At 39.0% G+C, this 18,662-nt stretch overlaps 1 protein-coding gene across 1 annotated transcript in view; it reads right to left on the reverse strand.

The window, feature by feature from the left end:
- LOC139718953 (dedicator of cytokinesis protein 7-like) overlaps positions 1-18,662 on the reverse strand; it is a 49,611-nt gene that overhangs the window by 20,046 nt on the left and 10,903 nt on the right. Inside the window, exons 14-23 of the mRNA XM_071630399.1 lie at positions 17,879-18,091; positions 16,471-16,572; positions 15,332-15,355; positions 9,444-9,530; positions 8,439-8,655; positions 7,686-7,880; positions 4,406-4,680; positions 3,586-3,681; positions 2,712-2,852; positions 1,479-1,592 (exon numbers count right to left, since the gene is read on the reverse strand). Of these exons, the coding sequence (XP_071486500.1) occupies positions 1,479-1,592; positions 2,712-2,852; positions 3,586-3,681; positions 4,406-4,680; positions 7,686-7,880; positions 8,439-8,655; positions 9,444-9,530; positions 15,332-15,355; positions 16,471-16,572; positions 17,879-18,091 (1,464 nt within the window). The remainder of the gene's footprint in view (positions 1-1,478; positions 1,593-2,711; positions 2,853-3,585; positions 3,682-4,405; positions 4,681-7,685; positions 7,881-8,438; positions 8,656-9,443; positions 9,531-15,331; positions 15,356-16,470; positions 16,573-17,878; positions 18,092-18,662) is intronic.

Genomic DNA, 18,662 nt, shown 5'->3' on the forward strand with positions numbered 1-18,662 from the left:
TTATATAAAATTGCAAAATTACATCATCATATCTTTGTTTGTTTTATCTGTGCACAGACATACTGAAGAACAGCCCTGGCTGAAATTTAGGTCCTCGTTATAACGTGTTTCCCCCATTTTAGAACAACAGTCAAACGATTGCTTGTGTGTATACTGTAATCAAATGTGTGTACTTGTGTGTAAAAAATGCGTAATGTACGACACTCATCTACAGCGATGTATGATGGGCACACATCTTTACCCATGTTGCGTAGTGAATTAGTACATCGATTTTCATGCACGGAAATGACATACCAAATAATTAATCTTTTTTTGTGAACTGGATGAATACATATGAGTAAGTAATTAAGCTGCACAAATGATAGAAGCTGCATGTATGTTTTTGAGCTGCTCAGCTCGAAAGTGTAATCATGCAAAAGTAAACTAGATATATCGCTACGGCGACTGATATGCCTCCGCCATAATGCATGGTTCTCCTAATAGGTCTATAGTACAATGTCTTGACAATGTGTGATGACAGTTTCACACAATTGGCAAAATATTAAAATGACAGGTTTGACACAAATGTGCTGAATGTTCACTTTCCTAGAACTAGGTTCAATTGGATGAATGATTAAAATGTCAGAGTGCAGGTACAGAGTTGTATTTGGGGAACTGATGATTTTTACTTGACTTTTGACCCTTTTATAAGTTTATGCATTGAGTAATTTTCAAGGTATTGAGAGAAAGTATAATTTCAGTATCAAATGGGAAAATAGCATTATCTAAACCTGGCCTTTGACCTTTGACCTCACAGTTCCAAAGAGATTTACTGTTAGGTTGAACATGCATAAATATGTAAGTTTCATGATGATACCTTGAGTTACTTTTGAGATATGATGGAAAAAGTGCAATTCAGCACTTTCACTTGACCTTTGACCTTTTGGCAAGAAACTTCCCACAGAATATATATTGGGTAATACATGTATACATCAAGTTTTAAAAAAAAAAAAACCTTCAGGCATTGCATAAACATAAGGAAAGTAGTGATATTTTGAGTTGACCTTGACCTTTGACCCCCTGACCTTTGATCCATGACCCCCAACTTCCCTAGATAATCACTGCCCATTGGAACAAGCATATATACTAAGTTCCATGCAGATACCTTGAACCATTTGCGAGATATGGAGAAAAACATGAATTTTCAACCTTTTTTTTCACAAAATAACCTGTGACCTTTGACCTTTTACCTCGTGACCCTAAAATCCAAACAAAGTATTATCCCCCCAGGATATACCCTCATACCAAGTTTGATGTAAAACCACCACACGGTTCTTGAGATATTGACAAAAACAAAATGGGACGGACGTACCTTTGTACTGTACGTACGGACGGACGTACACATGTACATACGGACGGATGGACGGACGGACGGACGACCCGAAAACATAATGCCTCCGGCCACTTCGTTGGCGGAGGCATAAAAATGTTTACAGTACCTGCTTGACGTAGTTGTGGAGGAGCGTGAGCACAAAGCCTCGGTCCATGAGGGTCAGAAGATCCTGGATGAAGAAGGCTAGGCTGGCATTGAGGAGCTGGATTGCCTTTACCTCCTGGAAAATAAACATCCACAGAAAATGAGATCAAAAAGAGGCCAATCTTTAGACAGGAATCATCAACACCAACTCAGTTTGTAACTTTATCAAATGACAAACTGATCTAGTTCAGTATTAATCACAAGAAACACTTGATGCCTTTTTTTCCTTCAAAAAAAAATCGAGATCAAATATGAATATTACTGATAATACAACATGGTCTCCTTACTTCAGGATAGCATCTTCAGTGCTGACACTGTTCTACCAGAGGGCCCTGCCATTACTATTACCCTAGCATTGCCAGGTACCCATTTATACATCAGGGTCGAGAAGGACATTGTGGGTAAAAACATAATTGTCCAAGGATGTAAGCACTGGACTGTATTCCAACTCGGGTCCTCCGCTGGAAAGTCATGAGTCTTATCTAATATGTCACTAAAACCCCCTTCTAACAGAGAATCATCAATGATACATATGAATATTTAACAAAAATGATTCACACTCAAGACAAATGTTTATAAACAAAATTTACTGCCAGTGCAACTGATTCAAATTACATCCCCATTGAGCACACTGCCACACTATTAAGAGTATGTCAGAGTACTAAAATAATGTTCTTAACATTCTATGACAGAGTCAATACTACCGTTTATGTGTCGGTCATCTATACCACGGTATGACATTCTTTTCAGTATCCCTTTTAAATAACAGTTAGATCACAGATGTTTCAAAAAGTCGACAAGTCTTCTTAAAAAGATTTCAATAGCAGGTTTTCCTCATGACTGAGCTGAAAGCAGCCAACCTTCGAGTACTCGACATGTACTACGCATAGATCAGTCACGAGCATAATAATTCCCAGCTCCAGAGGATGCGGGAGACCAAGGAAGACTTGGTCCGAATGTATCACGGCTGACATGAAAATATGAAACCCGACTCGTGTTGACCCACAAAACAAAGTTGGAGGGAGTGTAATCGGTAGGTTCTCTAAAAACATTTTAACCACCTGCTGCCTACCCCAGAAACTGGGACACCCGCAGCAAATGTAAACGAAAATCAGGATTAGGATCAATCAATATACCTTAAGTGGGAAAGATAAATGCACTACTTAGAAGTTGTCATCAGTCAATTTTGACACACCTTGTTGTATCTCGCGATGATCTCAGTGGTTACCATGGTAACCACGGAGTTGATGTCGTTGCAGAAGCTGTCGGTGAATCTCATCTTGCGATAGGAATCGAGCCTCTCGCAGTCTGCCAGGTGTTGCGCCATGCTCTTTACCTGGAAAACAAATATCATTTGTAGTTCATGTTACCCATTTGTAGGCATGTCATTTTCACAAAATGAGCCACAAAAACACAAATTTCTACAAACTTGGCATCTATCCTGTATACAAAATATAACATGAATTGGAGGTTGGGGGAACAGGCCAAATACAATTCTATTAACATGGAGAAATAATATATTTGCTTCAGAAGAAAAAACAGTGATTCAGAAAGAATCTAAAAGACAATTGTTGTAACTAATGAATAAAAATTTACAGAAACAAAACATTTTGAAAGAAAATGTGCTCTGAAAAAAGTGTCATCATTTCTATATTTCCAGTTTTGTGTTAACAAATGTATGTTACCTACCAGCTACCTCTCATGTAATGACAAGTTTCTATTTATCACTGTTTTTATAAAAATCACACTAGTCCACCTGGAACAATTTCTGCTGAGATTCTCACTAACATCTACAGAGTTGAACATATATTTGTACACCATACAAGAAAACGTACATGAATATTTGCATGGTCTTGTTGTCACTTCAGTAACCCTAATGACATCTAGTCAATCCATGCGACAACATTACAGCATTCTTAACAGATTGAATATATATTTGAGATACTTCGCATAAACATAATGTGTCCCCAATTTTAGAAGTGATTGGGGACACTAAATGCGGGACCCATACGTCCAATGGAGAAAATTCTCCATGTAAATGCACAACTCTTGACCATCGGTGAACTCACGATGAGTTCGAAGAAGAACCAGGCCCTGTTGAGAGCCTTTTCCTTGGCCTTGCCATTGGACACCACAAACTGAAGGGTCAGTTCCTCATGAACCAGCTGTGATTGAAAACACAAACAGGTGGATGAGAATGAAAGGAATTCATAACCAGCTGTAATTGAAAACACAAACAGGTGGATATGAATGAAAGGAATTAAATATCCAGCTGTGATTGAATACATAAACAAGTGGATATGCAAGAAAGGAATTTATAACCAGCTGTGATCAAAGATGCAAACAGGTGGTTATGAATAAAAGGAATTTATAACCAGCTGTAATTGAAAACATAAACAGGTGGTTATGAATGAAAGGAATTTATAATCAGCTGTAACTGAAAACATAAACAAGTGGATATGAATAAAAGGAATACATATCAAGATTGTCAAATGTCAAAGAAAAGATGGATAGAGATCATCTGTAGATAAATGTATTTAGATAAAAATGAATCAAAAGGCATTGAATGTCCTCCAAATGAGATAATACCCTGAGAAGAAATATTTTCTGAATTATCACAATTAATGAACATGTGCTGATATGTACATGTGAAGGGTATGCCTATTTCATGTTTGTTTTTGGTCCACGGACTAAATCTAAACCATGGATTTGATTTAAACTCCCTTTGGGTATTCAGGCCATAATGTTTGGATGGGAGGTGAAGGACAGAAGGAAAACAAATCTTATGTCAGGTCCAAGTTTGATTTGGTTTGTTTGAGTGTAGTACATTTCTCAAAGCAAACTTGAAAACAGAATGGAATCGCACTGACACAGCCAGTTAAATCTCACCTTTCTTGGAGGGACTCTCCCTCCGAGCCCGATCACGGGGACGTTGCCCATGCCGGTCACTGACCGGTTGGGCGACCGGGCCGACCCCTGCCGCTCGCTGCCGAAGCGGTTGTGCAGGATGGCGTCCATATCGTCCTCCGGCGAGGGGGGAATGCTGAGACTGGCACTGGAGTTCCTCAGGCTCGGCCGGTGCTTAAAGTTCAGGCTGTTGGACCGCGCCACGGTGCCGTAGTTACTGAAGTTCATGGATTGGGTGGGCGTGCCAGATGCTAATCCTGTGGTCAAGGCAAAGGAATCTGGGTTGAAACTTCCACCAGGAAGAAACGCTGCAGACTTTTCTATATAAGTGATCTTGTTCGTGATTATCGATTGTCCTCATTGATAACCACTGGCTAGTATCATTATCACTATCAACATTATCATCCTTACCACCATAATTATCATCACCATTATCAACACCAAATCTTCACAGTCATTTTCTATTCTATCAACACAGTTATAACAATCATTTTATTTTTTTTGACAATCACTTCCATAATTTATTGGTTTATCTCATGGCTTTACCAAATTCAATGATCTATTGTAATATTGATTTGCAGCAATGTCAAGCCAACACATTTTCAACATGTGTAAATGCTTTAGGGCGGACGTCCACTTGGGCGCGGACAGGCTCCGGAAGGGTTGCGGAAGCAAATTTTGTTATTTCGGCATCCTGTCCGCGACAGACGCGGAATAACTTTGTGAATCGGCTTGTCCTGGGACATTCCTAGGACTGTCCGCGGACTGTCCGCGGACTGTCCGCGGACTGACTGCGGACATTCCTAGGAATCACTCCGGAAGAGCGCGAAATACCTCAGAATATGCTAATCGTAGCCGGGCAGCGCGGAAACATCTAGGATTACACCAGGAATGAACGCGGACAATCAGGATGCCTTCCGGACAACACAAGTTAGGCATGCGGACAAACTGCGGACAATACCAGGAAAATGGAAAGGTATAAATTTGGCGCTGACTTTGACTTTTCCTCATTTGACTGCTAGCCGTCATTGATGCTCCTTGTTGTGCTTCCGCAGTAGCGGCTGATATTATATTAATATGATTGGTCAATATTATTTGATAATAGAATGTGACCACCGATAGTCGAAGAATAGGATTGTCTGCATGTCGGCTGACGACTCATTTTTTTTTTTTTTTGATATGTCTCATCTGGGAGAACAATTTTTTCTCTGCCTACAGTCACATGGATAATATTCGCAAACTTTTTGAACCATATATATTTATGTATATCATATATATATATATATATATATATATGTATATGTAATCATGTTGATGAGGTAGTCCACGTTTGGGCAAGATAAAAAGATAAGTAACAAAACTGCAACAAAGTTCATGCTGTATTCACCAACGGTTTATTTCTTCACAAGAAATAAAGCGTTGGTGAATACAGCATGAACTTTGTTGCAGTTTTGTTACTTATATATATATATTCTTTATTCCCTTTTTTTTTAGACCTGTGCTTTATCCATCGTGAAGTATATACATGTTTTGTCTGATACTTCTGTATAGAGCATGCCAAAATGATCCTAATCATTAAATTTGTGTTTCTTTCTCTGATTTTTACCCTTGTGCATCTCTAACCCTCTCTTATTTCGATCACTTTTGAACATTTTTAAGTCCGAGAATTTTTTTTTCATGCTTAGAGCTTACTAGCCTATTGTCAGTGAATTGTAAAAATGGGGAAATATTTTTAACCTACTTTAATTTACTTTTTTTGGGGGGGGGGTTCAGCTGGGCTGTCAAATTGGACAATCGAGTTTATTTGCAACTAAAACAAAAAGAGAAGAAAAATTATTAGGTAATAACAACTACGAAAATCATTCAGGTAAAGAATATTTCTGAAATGATAGGTAAAGAATATTTCTGAAATGATTTGTGATGCTTAATGTGCACTTAAATATATACACTCAGCAAAAACAAAAGAAAGACAGAAATTTAACACTTTTTCGAGTTCATGATTTATTGCTTTTTCTCTCATTTCACTTGAATTTTGAAGTGACAGAAAATTCTTCATTTTCCTCCATCATCTTTAGCTTTCATTGTTATTTTGGGCTTCAAAAATATTACATTGTAATGAGACCACAGGTATATCTTTGCAATTGAATTCATGCTTTTTAGTGTGATGAATTTGTCTTTTGTTCTAATATGTTGTATCATTAGAAAGCATTTACGTATGAATAACAACTTGTTCATGTTTATATAATACATTAACATTTAGCCAAAAATTCTATGCTTTCTTTTTCTGAGTGCACTTCCACCTACTTTTGTGATTTTCAGCTGGGCTGTCACATGGGACAACATAGTTCGTTTGCAAATAAAATACGAAAACCACATAAAGGAAAATGTACTATAGTAAGTAATAGGAACCAGGAAAGTCACTCAGATGAAAAATAATTTCTGAAAAGATCAAATCAAAACAAACTTACTAGGAAATTAGGGGGCTGATTTCACTTCTTTCTGGTTGCTTTTGGCACAGTCTCTACTACCTTCTTCTTTGCCTTCTGGGACCGGAAATTCTTTAGATATACCTGTTCTTCATCACCAGACGAAAGGTGTGCCTGTGATGGAGATATTTGCATGGGGGCCTCGCCTCCCTTCTTGCTCATTTTGCGTTTCATTGGCATGACGGTCGCGGAAAGTGTCGACATTTTCGTGTCTCGATCACAAAATTTCCGCATAGGTTCCGGACACTTGCATATATAGATCCGCATCGGCTCCGCGCTGTCCTAAAACATTCCTGGTGTCTTCCGCTTTCATTCGGAAAGCTTCCCCACACCGCGGGATTCTTTCCGGAGCGTGTGCGGAAGGAGCGGAAGGGTTCCGGACAAGCGGGACATCCTCAGGACATCGTCAGGACAAGTCGCCGAAGGTGTCAGGAAGTTCATTTCCGCGTCCAAATTTTGGTCTCGATCAAAATTTGGACGCGGAAATTTTTCTCTCTCCCGAAGGTGCGGAAACGCCCGGACATGTTTAGGACAGTGAGCGGACACGTTCAGGAACGTGCGGACAGGTTCCCGAAGGAGTGCGGAATACCAAATTTGCATTCCGGGGCTTGTCCGCGTCTTGTCCGCGCCCTAGTGGACGCCTGGTCTTACCCTGGAAGATAATTGTGAATTTGTATCTTTTGAGGAAAGATCAAAGACAAACAAATTGATTTGGGAAGAAGCTTAGGGACTGTTGGGGGGGGGGGGGGGAGGGGGGGTTTATACATGTACATAACCAATAAAGACTTGGGAGCCATGTGTCTTACCTGCTACCAGCGAATCATCGTCCGCATCTGGGGGTCTGAAGACGTAGTGGACGAAAGACGCCAGGAGGGAGTTACGTCCATGATTGTCCAGTCGATTGTCCAGCAAGACGTGCAGGCGGTCAACGATATCCGCCATGGTCTCAAAGCAGACCTGACCCATGTTCACTGTTGTAGAATTAGATAATACTGTGATCAGACATGTTGCTGATGACACCACAACAGTGCATCGACTAAGTCTACCAGCAGCATCTGGGTCACACCTTGTAACTCCCCATGACAAAACGAAGATTGGACACACAGGTTTCCAACCTTTCTTTGTGAGATAGTAAGAAACCACTTATGAAAAATGAAAGAGCATAAAATTCTAAGAAGAATTCAAAGTGAATTTGATGATAATTGGTTTTGAAATGGCTGAGATATCCAAACAAATTGATATCAATAAAAGGTGGGACCCACCTTTTATTACGATAACTTTATTTTATTTCATTTTTGGACATCTCAGGTATTCTAAAACTGATTTTCATCAAATAAACATTGAATTCCCCTTAGATTTTGTATGCTCTTTTCAACATTTGATAAAGTAGTTTCTAAGTATCTTCCTTAAAGTTAAAAGATGAATCCTCTTCTCAACCAATACTATACCATCCCATTAAGGTGGTCAATGTTCTAAGAGAGCATGAGACTTGGAAGGGGGGAGAAAAAGAGATTCTTCGGTCCACTCACAGATGCAACCGTTGATGATGGGCGCCTTGACCATCATCAGGATGATCTTGTCCATGACGATGTGGAGGAACTTGACCAGCGGCTCGGCCGTGGCGTGGCACAGGTTGCTGGTGCTGTTGACCAATTCCATCTCCATGTTCTGGTCCCCGATGGAGCGGGGGATGCTCCCTTGCTCCACGGCATGGCACAGGTTGAGGAAGCGGTCCACACAGGGATCCTGTGATGGGGGGGGGGGGGAGGGGGCATGGAAGGAAGAGGGGGGGGGGGGGAGAGAAGTGGGCAAGTTTGGGTAGAAGAAGCCTTTGAAGACATTCTGTGTCACAAGTTAAACTTACCAAGTAACTTACCCGTAAGTACCTGGGTCAACCCATGTACATGTAAATTATACAATGTTGGTTCCAAGACACTCAACAAAAATCCGGAGATGTCTTTGCTGCTTGAGGTTTAACTTTACCTAGACGAAATGGATGGCAACTGGACATGGATAAAAATAATATCTAGGTTCACTCTGAATTTAAGGCATGTTTAGTACTTACTACAATATGAAAGAAGGTACTCTACTGGTAGCTATTCATCCTCCCAGGTAATGTTATATTGTACACATGAGGCCTTCATGCACACCAGTGGATTGTGCTGATGGGTGAAAGGAAAAAGAGTACTGTAAAAGTGGATATTTTCGCGCTACTAATTTTCGGGTTTGGGACGGTTAAGAAGTGTTTCACTAGTTTTTAATTCCATGGAATCAAGACATCAACTACTGGAAAATATAGTAAGCGAAAAAATTTGCGTGCTTTTATTTTCACGCTAGCTTCTGGTTGCATGAAATGCGCGAAAACTTCAACATAGCGAAAATTTCCACTTTTACAGTAGTGGCCAGATTTCTACTGCAAAGAAGTAGGTCAAAAGGCTTCCAAAAGTTCTTGCTTAATTCAATTGTCAAGCACAACTTTCTCCAAGGTGTTGTAGCTTTCATCACCCTCCCCTGCTGGGTGTTACATGACTCACCTGAGGGTGAACGGATGAGGCTGCCTTGAGGGTGACATTGAAGAGCTGTCGGTGTCCGTCCACCCACTTCATGCCCGGGAGCTGGACCTATGTCAGAGTCAAGGAAGGTGATTTGATCTTAACGCATTCACTTATTGTTGTCATTCAGATGTATTTATAGGTCTAGAATGAAGGCAAGTATAAAAGGGGGCGTGGCACGAGCAGGAATGTACACACATGTTTAATTTGTTATTTCTACAATACTGCCATGGGCAGTAAATTGTATTGAATCAAGTATCAACAAAACAATTTTTTTTTGTGAAGAGCATTTATCTTATAAATCCTATCAAATAACACTCTTGTTGAAACTGCTTTTCCATGTGCGATCACCCTTTTTCCGTTGATAATCTTACCTTTCATTTTCTCACATCCGATTTTTTTTTTTCTTTATGAAGAAGACCTGGTGTAATTCCAAATTTTGTATCCTACTGGTGGCTATTCTGTCTTTGAATAAGTGTATACATACCTGTTAATTGCATCTAAGGCATATATATTATATATATAATCTAATCTTTACTTACAAGATAAGAATATGCATCTCTCCCTTGCTAATCACGACAACAAATATATATGCGCAGTTGTCTGCTGTAGAAACAGTGCCCATGCTCAAAAAATCCTCTCAACATTTGTGCGCTAAAATATTGGCTACAGTTCTGCGAAAGTTTATGCATCAGTGTAAGAGTGAACTAAAAAAAGAAAGAAAAGATACCCATTTACATGCAGCCCAGTAGTAAAAATAAAACCTGTAATAGTACAGGTAAATGTGGCATATCAGTTTGACTACATTTATGAGATCATGTGCAGGTCATGGCAAAGAGAAAGATGAGAATACATGTGTTTTTGTGTTTGTTTGTGTTTATGTATGTACAACTGTATGTACACATCAAAACAATAACACACATGACACTGTAAAAAAGAAAAAAAACGTCAGAAAACAGAGCATATACACTCAGAGGAATGAGAAAAAGGTATAATGAGACTGAAGATTAGACATGAAACGGCGAAGGGAAAACACACAAAAGCGAAACAGACAAATCATTAACAATTGTTAGCATTTCACATTTAACCCATGTAGAAAGGAAAAACAAAAAGGGGAAAAAAAAACAGGGTCATTAAGAGAGGATGAGTAGGAATAAAAAGACAGGAACACATATGAATGCAGGAGGAGGGAGTAAAATGTCATGCTGAGCACAGAGAAAGACACACACATTTTGATGACCTGCATCTTGTATCTATAAATATATTTCTTTATATACTATATTTCTATATATCAAATGGCCTACTTGTACATAAATACTGCTCAGTGTTTGGTCAGAAAGCAATCATGTGACTAATGAAGCAAGGATCAAAACTGTTATATCGCCCGCAGTGAGGTCGCGTCAGGTTAACATAATTTGACCAGCTGCTGACAGGGCTAGAACGAAAGAATAATGCACATTTATGTAGACCATAAACATGTAACGTAACACATATTGTCTTGTCAATGATTGTTATACAACACTTGACAGTCCCTTGGGAGCTGTATTTTATAATTTTTGTATTTTTATGATATGTAATATTATCTCTCAGTGCTGTGTGCTTTGGGAAAATATAATCTCTCAATGGGTGAATATAACTCCCACAGGGATGTTAAGTGTTATATTACACCTCTAAACAGGCAATATCTGTGTAATATGGTATGTGTTCAGATTACAGGACATGGTGATGATATAGCTTTTCTCTACCATATCATAAATAAATATTTTGTGGTGGTAAAAATGTGGTATATAAGCTCTTCAAAAGGTACATGTATACTGCTCCCATGACACCACAAATACCAAGGGCTACATAAACATAGGATACAATCGTAATTTGATGTGCATGTACATGTACAATTTTTTGTATTCTTTGTGGAGCTATAAACATACATTGCAGACCAACACAATGTCCTTGGAAATGGAGGCTACTGAATTACAATGCAGTTTCATGAAATTCCCCCCAAGTTCAAAATGCAAAATGGTGACTAAATTATGTGTTATATAGTGGATGAGTAAAACAATCAACAACACACACACCCTAAAATCAACCCATACCACGTTGTCCATGGCATTCATGCTGCAAAACAATTTATTAGTCTTGTTTCCAGTACCAAAATTTATATCATGCAGCATGGAAATCTACTCGTCATGTTAGACTCTTATTCTACTAATCTGATCTAAAATATTTCTAAGAATGCTAGACAATGAAACACCAACCCCCAAGGCATTTTTATCTACTATATAGCTGGACTGGTATAACTTTGATTAATAGTGTAATATTTACATCAATATTTACTTTGGTAGCACTAACTTTAATGTTCATGGAAAAAAGGAACAAAATGTCCCAGCATGAAATTTACATACACATACATGTATAAGTCACGGGTACATAAACTCATCGTTGTGATATTACTACATGGACTGTCATGTAAACATTTGTTAAATTCGAGACAACAATCTACACACTTTTACATGTATCTATGAATTATGTGCATAATCTAAATTCTAAAGATTTTTTTTTCTATTAAAAACAAAATTATGTCTGCTACAGGTTACCATTTAGATGCAATTTAGTCTTTCTCTGTGTTGTCTTTAAAAGAGATACATGTAAACTGATGGCAAACCAGGCGGCCAACTACTCTACGACAGTTTGCAACTTGCTAGAGCAAAGTCACCTTGGATGAATGTTGTTCTGGACACTCAACATACAATCTTGCTCACTATTAAAGCAGGAGGTCACTACTAATGATCACACATTTCCTGCACCCAGGTATCTGTACTGATAGAGAAAACTTTCACTTGTCGGGAGAACACAAAAAAATTATTAAGCTTCAACTATCTTTTATATTTGACTGGAGGGAATCGTCCTGGCTTGAGAAAGTCCATAGTAGTGGATGAAAGCTACACTGTACATTGTAGCCATTCACATACAAAGGTTGGTTGAAGCTTCATTTTGTTGTTGTAAGGTGCCTTGTACGGTTTGGATCATTCCTCATGCTGGGTTCTATGGAAGCATGAAATATATGTTCAATATGGGGGTGGGGGGGGGGGGGGGTTGGAGGGGAACAAGAATGGGGGGAATAGGAGGGGGGAGGATCTGTTGGGTTTCCACATAACAGTGGTCATCATGCAGAGAATACCATCACAAGCCTGTACATCAGGCAATGTTTGACCACGATACACAAAGCTAGGGAGAACTAATGTATATAAATATCATGAACTGGGATGCTCCTCCACGGAGTTTGACCAGGGGACAGGAAGGGAAAGGGGAATGGTCAAAGAGGAATGGTCAATGGGTAACCACTGGTCAGGTGCTTGTGATAAAAGGTAACATGACAATATCTGACCACAATTACACGAAGCAAGGGAGAACTATACGTATTGTTTATTATGGACTGGAAAGCTGCTCTGTGGAGCCTGACAAGGGGAAGGGAAGGGACGGGAATGGTCAAGGGGTAGTCACTGGTCAGTTGTTTTACGATGAATGACCATGGAAGAATAGAATGTACTCACACTGTAAAGCTGCATGTACAGTATGTATGGGGGCAGGGCGGATCCCATACAGGAGCAATGTGAGAAATCGGATTGAAGCGATGTGAAATGTGTCAAAGCAACATAGAACGGAATGCTGTCACTAATAACTTGCATCCACTATTCTTCAAGTGTAGAACTAGGTTTTCCTCTTGCAAAACATCACTATCACAGTTGACTCAACCTACAGTAGCAATCACTGCAATCTATGCAGATACTTCTGATTCACTTCTTTTTTTTGCAATTATCTAACTTAGAGCACAGCTAGCTTAATACAAAGTTCAGAAAAGTTGATAGCTGAACCACCTAAATGGCTCAAATATTCAAATATCTTTGGCATAAAATTTTCATATTTCATGAACAGAAAACATCTGAAGGTTTCTTAAGGATCCATGAGTTAGCTATCCCAAACTGAGAAGTACTACATACTAGAGCATGTCCAAGTGGCTTTGCTGTGCTATAAATTGCTGTGAAAAAAAAATGCAGGAGTGTGGATGCGTGAACCAGTACACCACTTTATCGCTCTACGAGAAAACTACTAATAGTACTATGCTAATCTCTGGCCAGAGAACACTAGACCATTGCAGAACTGGGAATGCCTGCTTGGCCAAATCAAATATTGGCCAAAACAATATGCGCCTACAATATCAGCTTCACAGTTAAGAGCTGAGACAGCTTGCAGGGTTGCGCAATGCACTCAGCACAAGATCTGTTCTACAAATGTTTCCTCTATATACAGCTTACAACACACCCGTAAATGATTATTAGAATGAAAAGATGAAATGTTTGAAAGTCACTGCACTGTACTGCATAAGTACAGCATCCAAAGTGATCCAAAGGCCTACTGTAAAAACATATCCACACCCTGTGTGTCTGAGGCCCTTAAGTCATAGCAAGGCAAAGGATGTATTTTTGGAGTAAACAAGATTCACACTCATTTTGTGAGTGTTTGTGTGTCTGCGTGTGCATGTGTTGTGTGTTTGTGTATGTGTGTGTGTGTGTGTGTGTTGTAATGTGAGAGAAAACATACTAAATCAATTAAGGCAGGGCTGTCGACACTTAAACACCCAAAATATGGAAGACTCCAAAGAGTTATATGGAATATACATGTACTTGTGTGTTCCACACATCTCTAAAAGGGAAAAATAATGTCCAAGTCAGGAAGGCTTTGTATTCTGTTATCTGGAAATGAAGATACAACTTTTGTGCATCTATTTTTTTTTTCTTCACGGAAACTTGGCAGCTACCCCCAAACAGATTTCATTGTTTCATCTTCAAATTCTACTGGAAAGTGAAATCATATACATTGTAATTGCACTTCTACATAATATGTACACAGATAATATCAGCATAAGTATTGGTATCTTCAAAGTCAGCCATTTGACCCTGAGTTTGCAGTGGGGGGATCAATTTGATACTATGGTGATGATTTCAGTGGACTTCACAAAAGCACATACACAATAACATTATCATACCCCCTCCAATAACATACTTTCACACAAACTTGGTGGAACCTTGAGAACATGACCTGTATAAGTGTCTGTATCTCTATGGTACTGTCATGCCTATAATAAAAGTGGACCCAAAAAACTAAAATTCTAATAAAATACTGGCATGTGCACCCAAATTATCACAAATATATTGCAGACCTCATTCTTTCTCCCCCTCCCCCCCCCCCCAAAAAAAAAAAAAGTAAAGATATTTGGATCTGGCTGAAAACTAGCCACTGTTGAACAGTCTATGCAGCAGCATATCGTTGGTGGCTACATGTTTGTGTCTATGTTCATTGAAATCAGTCTGTGTTAAAGGAATTCACATACACGAAAACGGAACTAGATGTACAAAATGTGGTTGGCTATCCCAGTGTGAATACATAGTTATGGGGAATGGTGTGTAAGTGATGTCTGACCGTAATCTAAAACTCTGATCAAGGGTTGCAAGAAAATCTTCTGAGTAATCTGCCTACACATGATATGAATGTAACTCTAGGATGCAAGTCGACTGTAAAACCTTTCCCTTATATGCTAAATGAAGTGTCTACATCATATCTAAGTAGTAACTTGCTGGAGATGGAAGCTTCACGTACAAGCTGTACATATTCCAAAGCCACTTCTGATTAATACTGACATGGCCCGAGATACAGTAAGGCACGCCAATGCATACAATTAGATGTGGTAATAAAAACGATGGATTCCCACACATGATACACAAGGTGCATGTTTTTCATACACGGGAATAGTATAAAGCCACTGAACACACATTAAGTTTTTTTAGCATGATCACAAAGTCGCAGTTACTAACTTGTTCGTTCGCCGGCGCCTTTTTCTACAAGAAACAAAAATCAAACACGTAGGGACAGAGACAAACATGAAAACTAACTCAAAAAGTAAATAAAACAGAAGACCAAAGACACAATTAAACCAAAAACAAAACAGAAAAGAACAAATAAAGAAATAAAAAAAAACCAACAACAACAGTATTTTTCCATCAAAGAAAAAGGAACCTATTATTTCACTTCCCCAAATGAATACAATGCAAATCAAACATGGGACTTTTAACAGCTACACACTACAAAACACCATGGAATGGATATCTTGTTCTAAACACAACTGAGGACAAGTAAGCACCCATTAAACCTGATGATTTAAAAAGCAGATTTGTTACAAAAGTAGGTTTGTGCTACCTGTGATAGACTCTATCTATTGATGGTCACTAATACCTCATTACCATCTGAAATGACAAATCTTCTATCAATTCATTAGAACTTAATATATATGAAAAACAAAAATCAAACGTTAAACACATTTCCTTTCAAACATTAACGATAAATGTGTGTCCCCACCTTTGTGCTTTTTGTTTGTTTGTTTTTTTCTGGCTGGCTTATTTTCAATAATTACCCTCGCTGATGTTGGCAATTTTCGGCTTTTGAACTGAAGAGACACAGATTGCACAAGAATGAAAGGGCACAGAAAAGAAATGACAAAATCACAAACAAACACACTTTAGTGCTGACTGTATCAACAATTAGCCACTTAATTTCTCTCCGAAGTCTAAGGGAGAGCAAATCTGAAGACCAAAATCATTGATTTCTGTCTGTGAGGTTCAACTATGCTCTGAGTTCCACCAAGAATAACGTAATTTGAATTATATGAACATAACTCTTCTCAAAAGATATACATATATTCCCGAGTCACAACTTTTATCTTGAAAAATACAGGAAAAAACACACCTTAATGTTGGCAACTAGCAGACTCAGCAGAACACACATAATGCAAATCTAATTAATAGGATGACTGTCTACATGTATCTTCGGAGGGTAAGATATTCTCTGAAATCATTAAAATGAACAGGGGAAAAAAACAATCTTACATTCTAGGTAATCAAAGATTATATGGGAAAGGGTTAATGGAGGTATGTGACTCGAAGCGTGTTTTACTTACGTCAGGCGAGAGCATGAAGTAGTTGGGCGGCGGCCTCTCCATGGAAACGGGAAGACTGAACTCTCCCGTCTGTAGCCTTCCGTCCCTCAACAGAGGGAGCCACTGTGAGAAGAGACACGAGCAGAAAACTTGCCACTTGTGTATCTCGAAACATAATGTAACAATTTGCCTCGTAGGTTCTTTCAAGTCATTCAATGGATATTCCTATATCATCAGATACATAGTGTATATCCTGTTGTAACATACTTTCAAGTAATGTAAAAAATTGCCTCACAGGTCCATTGAACTCATTCAAGGATATTCCTATAATTTTTATAATCAGATATATCCCATTGTAACATACTTACAATCTAATCTAATCTTTGCTTCATGGATAACTTCACAAATAAATAGATGAATAAAAAATTCATACTGTATACACTGTTATTTTCGTGTACAGATATTTTTGAGAATGACGAGGTCATAGACATTTTCGCAAGATTTTCTTTTTGCGAATCAACGCCGACGCTTACATTCATGCTCTATTAACAAAGCACACGGAGACTTTTTGCGTGTTGTTATATTTGCGATCAAACTGTGATTCACAAAATTCACGAAAATAACAGCTTATACAGTAGATAATTCAACAAACATTCAAATGGATAAATCAATCAATTCTCCATTAGCTGCGCTAACACTGGAAAAAGATTGCAAAGTTAAAGATTGGGAATTCTAAGATATTGAACTTCCCACTAAAACTAGGGTATATTTCCCGCACCCCCACCAATCTTCTCAATCTTTGGGCAGTGTAAACGCTAGCAATTAAACTTCGCGAAGTTTGTCAAGTGACTAGTCCGCCATCTGTTTGCGGGCTGTGCCTCCGAAGTGCGCGGTCATTGTGATGTACAGGTGTGCATTGTTACATCACAATCACCAGCTGCCGGACAGCGTGCTCTTTCTTCTTTTATGCACACGCACACCAGTGATCCAAACTCCGAGAACTTTCATAAACATCGAGAAATTTGGGTGCCAGTGTGGGCAGACGACCAAAGATTGCAAAGACTTTGCGATCTTTAACTTCGCAATCTTTTGCCAGTGTGACCACGGCTAGTGATTAGTTGAAAATTTTCGTTCATTTTTTCAGCCTGTTCACTTCATGTTTTTATATATTTTGCCATGTAAGAAATAAATGGCAAATGATTTCAACTCTCAATTTTGGCATTATGGCAATGAGCATCTTACATAATACACACCACCTTCTTCACCAATAAAATATTTCAAACATCAGCAAAGACTTCTCTAAAAAAAACATCACTGTCCATCCTATAATTGGAAAAACTTAACCCCTAGAAACATTAATTTTGAGATGAATTTAGCCCTACTACAATCTTGTCACAAGATGAAAGGTGGGGGGAGGGGGGGAGCTCACCGAATAGCCGATGGGTGTTTCAATGGGCGTGACGTCCTGCTTGCGTTGGCAGGAGATGTGGTAGAAGGTGAAGAGGATGTGGTGGTGGTCTCGCATGTCGGCCGGCAGGCGAATCTTGATCTCCTCGTAGAAGTCGGGTGACTTGTTGTGGTAGGTCACAGAGGTGTAGGCGTGGCGGGCATACTCCGGACCGCTTGATTTACCCATGATGCACTGCACATTGCAACAGGAATGGTATTTAGTGTACACTCGGTCTACTTTCTGTTTGATCAAGTGAAAACATCAAACTACAAAAGTTTTTATGAGCAGGAGTATTTCCTTGGTGATATGATGTAGTCACCTTGTTGTATGTAACAGCATAGGGCATACAAACAACTTTTGTGTAACATACTCCCAAAACTCAACTCCTATTCTGAAGTGTCTGTTTTAAATCAAAGACCCCCAAAGGGTCAACAGAGTACAGAAATGGCAAAGTGAAAGAGTCAGAAAATAAATACATTCCCTATTGTCGCTGGAGCGACAAGACCTCGTATATACAAAATGTCAAATGTTCAGGAGAGCAACAAAAAAAAGACCATGGCAGCCAAAGCACTATATCAAATGGGATAGCCTTTCCTTTGACATGCCTTGGTGGCTTCATTTTGGGGGTAAGACAGCTAGGATTTGGACAGGACATAACTTAACTGATTATATGACCATTAATCCAAAAAAGTTGTTTTCACCAATATCTGAGATACAAGGTCTTGTAACCCCAGCGATGATATGCACCCTGTCTGCAAGAGAG

Source organism: Diadema antillarum, unplaced genomic scaffold, assembly GCF_040938485.1.
Source record: "Diadema antillarum isolate AM-2024a unplaced genomic scaffold, OU_Dant_1.0 scf00000103, whole genome shotgun sequence".
Taxonomy (NCBI): Eukaryota; Metazoa; Echinodermata; class Echinoidea; order Diadematoida; family Diadematidae; genus Diadema; species Diadema antillarum.